Source organism: Blastomyces gilchristii (assembly GCF_000003855.2).
Source record: "Blastomyces gilchristii SLH14081 genomic scaffold supercont1.19, whole genome shotgun sequence".
Lineage (NCBI taxonomy): Eukaryota > Fungi > Ascomycota > Eurotiomycetes > Onygenales > Ajellomycetaceae > Blastomyces > Blastomyces gilchristii.
Window position 1 is genome coordinate 1,315,179 of NW_003101664.1, and position 7,490 is coordinate 1,322,668.

The 7,490-nt window shown below is 27.0% G+C and overlaps 2 protein-coding genes across 2 annotated transcripts; one reads left to right on the forward strand and one right to left on the reverse strand.

The window, feature by feature from the left end:
- Nucleotides 1-3,248: 3,248 nt before the first annotated feature.
- BDBG_17645 (uncharacterized protein) lies at nucleotides 3,249-3,479 on the reverse strand (the record flags this gene model as incomplete). Its single annotated transcript, XM_031725319.1, has 1 exon — nucleotides 3,249-3,479. The coding sequence occupies one exon, from the start codon at nucleotides 3,477-3,479 to the stop codon at nucleotides 3,249-3,251; it is 231 nt and encodes a 76-aa protein (XP_031580298.1).
- A 1,375-nt stretch (nucleotides 3,480-4,854) lies between these two features.
- On the forward strand, nucleotides 4,855-5,249 carry BDBG_17646 (uncharacterized protein; the record flags this gene model as incomplete). The annotated part of the gene is made up of 3 exons (XM_031725320.1): nucleotides 4,855-4,870; nucleotides 4,936-5,106; nucleotides 5,160-5,249. Coding segments are annotated over 3 exons (276 nt in total), but the record flags the coding sequence as incomplete, so codon positions are not given.
- Between the last annotated feature and the right edge of the window lie 2,241 nt (nucleotides 5,250-7,490).

Genomic DNA, 7,490 nt, shown 5'->3' on the forward strand with positions numbered 1-7,490 from the left:
GGGAATTCCATGAATTTCACATTTAATCTCATTTAATCTGGTCTCATACATTTCTTGATGTGAGTCTCATCAGAACCAAGCCTCAAAAAAATCTGAAAATGAATTATTTCTGAGAGAAATGGCATGAAAAATAACCAGATTTAATTCAAGAACAGTGAAATCAGAGTAATTTTTCAGAATAAACTGTGAAAGATAATCATTCTTTCAAAATCAGAATAAGACTGAGACTGAAGATTAAAATCAGTCTCATTTGATTCATTCAGTGATTGCTTATATAATCAGAATTTGGTAATAATTATTGATAATGCTTATGAAACAACTAAATACATTCTTGTATAAGTTTATTCTTTACTTTCTTATAAAAACTACACTTCTCTGATATACTGTGATCAGTGATATTAAACTATCTGATAATTTCATGTTTTATAATCATGAGTTTCTTGATTATTTCTTCTTGTAATTGTCTCTGATGATAGTGATAAATATCTTGACTTGAGTTGAACTTTCACTTCATTCTCACCTCTATCAATGAAATTATCAGAATATCACATATTATCAGTACAACAGTTGAATATGTACTCTTAACAATTTTTCATAACTCTAGAATTGATTTGATGTATAAATTCATTGAATTATCTTGAAGATAGTGATCAAATTCAGTTTTATAAGTATGTAGTTTTATCTGATTTTCAGTTGTAATCAATGTATACAAGTTCTGTTTCAAAGTTAGTATTATAGTTCTATGTAATATGAAGTGTTATCAAAGATTGTTACTTACTAGAGAATTGTATTTCACTGTCTTCACATCTTGAACATCTACTTATTCAAATCTCTGATAGTTGATATTGTAGTAGTCTCAGACTAATTTGATATATGAGTCTCATTTCTTCTCTGTTCAATCTTGAGAAGTGTAGATATTAACTTGATAAGAGAGATCTAGTAGAGCTGCTACAGTATAGTACTCTGCAAAAGATTGTTTCATTTTGCTGTAGTAATATGCCAGTTTATTCCTTACAGTAATAATAGCCTACAGTATAGTATCATCTCAGACTGAATTTCTTTTTGAGTGATTCAACTGCTTCTTAAGATGAGTAAATAAACTGTTATACACTTATCAGACTAACTGCAGTATTGATGTATAAGTGATTGAGACTGTCTTTATTATCTTATAAAACTGAAACAGTAAATCAATCACATATTTCAACTGAGTTCACTTCATATTAGAAAGTTTTAATATCTGAATCTTTTTCTGATCAGAGTGTTGCACTCAATAATCAATTATCTGACATAATCAAAGAGTCTGAACAGCTATCTTATATATTGAACTTCACTGTGTTCTAATATTCTGTATCATATTCAGTGATGTGACTGATTTATTTATTTATTGAACATCATGAAATCATTATTATTATTTAGAAGAGATATAAATCACATTAATAATATTTCAAGTCTATGATATTTAAATTATTAGTCAATCTATTCAAAATTAACAGTAGTATTATTAAAAAGCATTATCAAAAAGCAATATTAAAAAGTGTTATTAAAAAATATTATCTTTTATAAAGTAAATGTAAAAGTTACTTGAATAATCACTTTTATCTCATTCTCATCTCAAGAATCAGTCATCTTATTATTCTTTATCTTGATATTAAGATTCTTTATCAGTGTTTGTATCACAAGTTGAACTACATGAGTAATGCAGAGAATATGATCTTGTTTATTATTTCAGAAATATAAAGTCAATTTTTGCTTCAAGCTCTTCATCATAGTGTAGTTATTCACTGCATTATCAGTTGTAATTGTAAGAAGACTAGAACTAATATCTCAATAGTCATTTTTAATCACAGTTATTAATATCTCTACTATATAATCCTCAGTATGACTACTGATCAATGATTTAAATTCAATTAATATCTCTTAATAAGTTCAGTTCTCATCAATATAATAACATGTCACTCTTATAAATACAAGATTGTTTGTACTAGTTCATACATTCACTGTGAGAGACACTCTTTGATGATTCTTCAACTCTGATTCTAGATATTATATATTGACTTTGTAGTGTGTCTTGAGATTGAACTGAAGACAGAATCAATGTGAAATATAAAGATTTGAATTAAGCATTTGAAGAAGTGTTCAGAATTCAGGGTTTTTAATTGATTGAAGAGAAAGATTCAGAGATATACACATACAAAGTAATTATTCATAGAAGTTATCAGATGAGAGTTATGAAATCAGAGTACTGATATAAGTTGTTTTCACATGATTTTCTTCAAATTAGAAAGTTAGTGTTATCAAAAATTGTTATCTGATAGAGTAACTTACCAGCTCAGTAGTAATTTTCTGATTATTTTTCTTTTATTGTCTGTATTCTGATGACTTCAGATGTCAGAAAATTTCTTCAGAGATATAATCAGTTTATGATAAATGTTTCTGAATGAAGTTATAGTGATTATAGTAGAGAGATAGCTCTTCAGTAATCTACAATACAATCTGTTGATAATTATTTCATAGTTCATCTCAATATTTGTATTGAGTCTTTCATAAATTTTGTGACCTGAAATCAGATATGAAGAATGAAGTGATTATTCATTATAATTGAAAGAGAGCATTCTGTATTAAATTATAAATAATATAGACTTTGTAATTCACACGGGATTTCTTAAAGGAGTTTTATGAATCTCCAATAGAAGTAAAAGAAAGTGAACGAAGTGAATTTCGAAGATATAATAATAATCTAAGAAAGACGATCATTTATTTCCAATAACTGATCACTGATGTTTGTAAGAAGAATTAATATAAGAGAAAATAATCTTATTTCTTAGCTTAGTCATACTCTTAATACTAACTCAGATTGAATATCATTGATGTATAAAAGTAAATAAACAATCTTGATTAATCTCTGTCATATTTCTTGAAATATATTAATATTGTGAAAGAGAGTGTTACTAAATTACATTATCAGCTAATATCATTAAAAATATATTAATATTATGAATATCAATGTTGAAAAAATGTTGATACTTATACATTATAGTGATTTGTGAATCATGATAGTTAAATATATATATATATATATATATTATTTCTGACTTGATTACAACTTGTACAATAATTTTTAAAAACTTAAAATTAATTTCAATTATTAATAATTATGAACTTATAACTAACTAATATAAAAAGAAAAAAAACTTTTTCTACTCATTATCTTTCTTCTCTTTCTCATTCTTCTTATCATTCTCTATAATTCACTTCTCATTCTTCTTCTTCTTCTTCTCCTCCTCATCTGAGATAATAATTATCTTAAAATCTCTCTCTACTGTCTTCTCAGAGAAGGATTTCTGCTGCTCCTTCTCAGCCAGGTCAATCTGCATCTCAAAATCCCGCATTTCCTGATCTGCTGTCTCAGGTTTCACTTCAGTGATAAGTAGATTGACATGCTCAGAGAGCAGAGCTGTCTTCTCAATGTTCTGAATCATGAAGTGCATTCAAGACCTGAATAAGACTCTAATTCTCTTCTTCTCTTCCAGCTCCTGCTAATCAATTAGAGAATAGAAGTGTTATTAAAAATCATTATCTCTTAATAAATAAAAAACTTATCAGTTTTGACTTCTTTGTCTCTCACTTTAACACTCTCTTAATCTTCTTCTATCACTGCTTATTTGCAGTAACACTCTTCTTCTCTCTTTCTCTCTTTATCTTAATCTTAAATCATTCTTAAGACTTCTCCTGATTTTATCACTGCTGCATGAGACTCTTCACTGTCTTCTTCTTCAATCTCTCATAAATGATGTTATCTGTATTATTTCTATACTTAGTTCAGTCTAAATCTATCAGAAGTGTTACTTAAAATCATTATTATTCTACTCTCTTACAGAGTCTCTTCAAGATATTATAACATGTCTTACAATCTATCTCCTCTTGCTTAAATGTCTTCTTCTTCTCTCTCTTCAATCTGTGATGGCACTCACGCGCCTTGATGATTCACAGAATCACAGAATATTTGAAGAGAGATAACATGATTGATTTCAGTAAGTATTGAAGAGAGGTGAAGGCAGAAGAGACAGTCAGAAATAATATGATAATAATAATAATAATGATAATGATAATGATAATGATGATAATAGTAATAATAATGATGATAGTGATAATAATGATAATGATGATAATGATAATGATGATGATGAAAGAGAAAGTGTATTGAAATATATTACTGACTTATCAAATATAAAGAGACTTAAAGAAAATATTAACAGCTTTCAGTGATGTACAGAAACAGCTACAGTGTTGCATAGCAATATTATCTTCATTCAATACATGCACTGTTGATATTCTTTGTCTATAGTTATCATATAATCTGTATCAGAGATACATGCAGAAAACAGATCTTTATTACTAGAATAAATGATTGCAGCAACTCTCTGTTTTTATATTATAAAGATAAGTTATTCTCATTTCTTTCTTCTCTCTTTTCTCTTCTTCAATCAATCACTAATTCTAAGCTGATATGAAAACTATTAAAACACTCTCAGAAACTCTCAAATTGAAGAGTATAGACTAATTAAATTTTAAATATAGAAGAAATCAAATTATCTTCTACAGATTTAATTACTCACTCTGTCTTAAATAAAACAGCAGTCATGTTCTCTCTCTTCTCTCTCAATCAAATGAAACATGGCCTGTGAAAAGTGAGTATCACATCAGGTCATAATGATCAACACAGCCTCAGCATGCAGGGCTGCATATGCACAGCGCATGCTGAACTGAGAGACTATATGAGTTACAAATCAGTGACAGCATCTCAGAGAGAGCTGTGCAGTGTGAGAAAGCTGCAATTCTTGATTACATGCACAGAGAGTGAATCACTGTAGTAAGTGCATGTGCATTAAAGTAACACTTTTTAATAATACTCAGTCTCTGATATAATGAAAATAGAGTCTCTCTGTGAGATTCATTTCTATCAGAAGTCTGAGAATCTTATATTTCTCAAGACTATCTTCACACATCTTGTTCATGAAATTGATGAGAGAAATCATCAATTTCAGTGTTCTATTCTTGATATCATTCAAGTGATAGCAGAGTTCACCCTGATCACACTTTTTAAGTGTATGTTTTCTAATTATTCACATTTATATAGATATATACTGATTATTTGTTAGATGATGTTAAGATAATGACTTATTACAGTTATATTACTCTCACTGTGAGAGATACACAGTTAGTAATAAACATTGTAAAGACTCTGAGAAGTGAGTATTTTAAGAATACTGCAGCTCTGTGATCTTGATTTTTTTTTGTTTTTATTTTTTGTTTTTTTCTTTTTCTTTTCTTTTTTTTTTTTTATTTTTCTTTCTCTTTCTGTCTCTTTTTTTCTTTCTCTTCTTTTTTTCTTTCTCTTTTTTTTTTTTTTTTTTTTTTTTATTGTGATTTTTTCTTGTTATTTTGTTTTTTATTTTTTTGTTATTTTTTGTATTTTACATTTTTTTTTTTTTTAATTAAAATGATATTAATTATAATCTGTGTTCAGAAAAGTAATGATATTTGATAATACTCTCTATTGAATTTTCAACAAATGAGCACTATGTTATGATATTATATAAGTGAGAAATGATTTCATGGTCTCATTTGATGCTATTTTCAATAATGAAATCAGAATGAAAATGTGACTAAGAATTCAAATATATTCTTTATCTAGAACTAGATTTTTATTTGAAAAGTGAATCTGAAACCTTTAATATTTGAAATAACAGGATTTGAAATCAATGTGATGAACACAAATCATGACCAGGAGTAATGCTTTTAGGCAATGTGACAACTGTAAAGTTTGATCCTGGTCTCAGACACGGTCACACGGTCAGTCTAGAAGTAAGTATTTATATAATTTACACTGAATTGATTATCAACAGAATTTTCAATCAATAATTAATTACTTAAATATATAGATTGAATCTATTTTTACTACTATAATTAACTGTTAATTAATTCAGAATTAATTTAAAATCAATTGAAAATTAATTAAATACTGAAATTATTCTTGAATTTAATAATGAAGTAAGTATTTATATAATTTACACTGAATTGACTATTAACTGATTTTCAATCAATTATTAATTACTTAAATATATAGATTGAATCTATTTTTATTACTATAATTAATTAATAATCAATTTAGAATCAATTCAAAATTAATTTAAAATTAATTTAAAATTAATTATTAAATATTTTTATCTTGATACATTTTAAAATTCTGTAAAACATCTCTTTATATTCTATATAAATTTATCTGTTTATTTAATTAATTATACATACTTTGATTAATTGATGAGCTGAATGAATAAGTGAATTGAAAGATTAAAAGTTAATTACTAACTGATTATTACTGTATTATATGTTGAAGCTACTACACAAGCTCTAATTCACGTGACTCACACACATATATTTAGCTTTCACTAGCTACTAGTTAAATAACAACAACTAACCTCTCTCACATTATACAAGGTCAAAGTCATGATTATGTAATGAGATTAAGTAATATACTTAGCAAGGTTAAGTTTTCTATATATATATTACAGCTGTTGCGGTTAGTAATCTCACTAGATTATGTGACTTATCACTGTATTATATTCTTGTAAATAGATTAATCAATACAATCTTTAACTATTTTACAGATTATAGTCTGAATGACACGTTTTTAACAAGAATAGTTTATCTTTTTTAAAAAGACTGTAAGAGGCCTACGCTGAATAGATTGATATAATAAATAGAACTTATATAACAAAGAGAAAAATGTTAAAGAAGAAAAAGAAAGAGAAAGTATAAGAGTCAGTAATTAAAGTGAATATTTATACATATATATGATGATGTACACAGTGAAGTTTCAGAGTGGAAGAATCTATACACATTCATAATAACTGAGAATCAGTGATTAAGAATGACTGAGAATTGAAGTATACATGTTTAAGAACACATTTAAGAATAAAGTAATAGAAATCTGTGAAGTGTAACAGAATAGTCTATATAATTAATCAGATATAGTTCTGTTATATTACCCTCTCTCTTCTCTGATTATGCATAGTTCTCATCAGTTAAGAGCTGCAGTCTCAGATAGCACAGAACTCAGAGTTCAGATCAGTCAATTATAATTAACTCATTTCATTAAGATATTATCAGCTGCAGCTGCAGAGTCTCTTATCAAGAATATCTTCAATCTCTTACTTAAGCTTATTATCTTCTTCTATAATCTCTGATGACTGTCAGTCAGAAGTCAGTTGAGAAGAGAACAGATCAGTGATAGTGTAGTGAAGTAAGCTTGTATAAAAGACATTATAAATCTCTGATGATATATTAAGACAGTAGTTATAACTATCTAGAACTTCTATCACTTTATACTTAATATAACAGTAATTCAGTGTATAAGATGAATATATAATCTGTATATTCTTAAGATTCAATCATACTAGATCTTCTATCTTATTTACTTAGTGAGATCC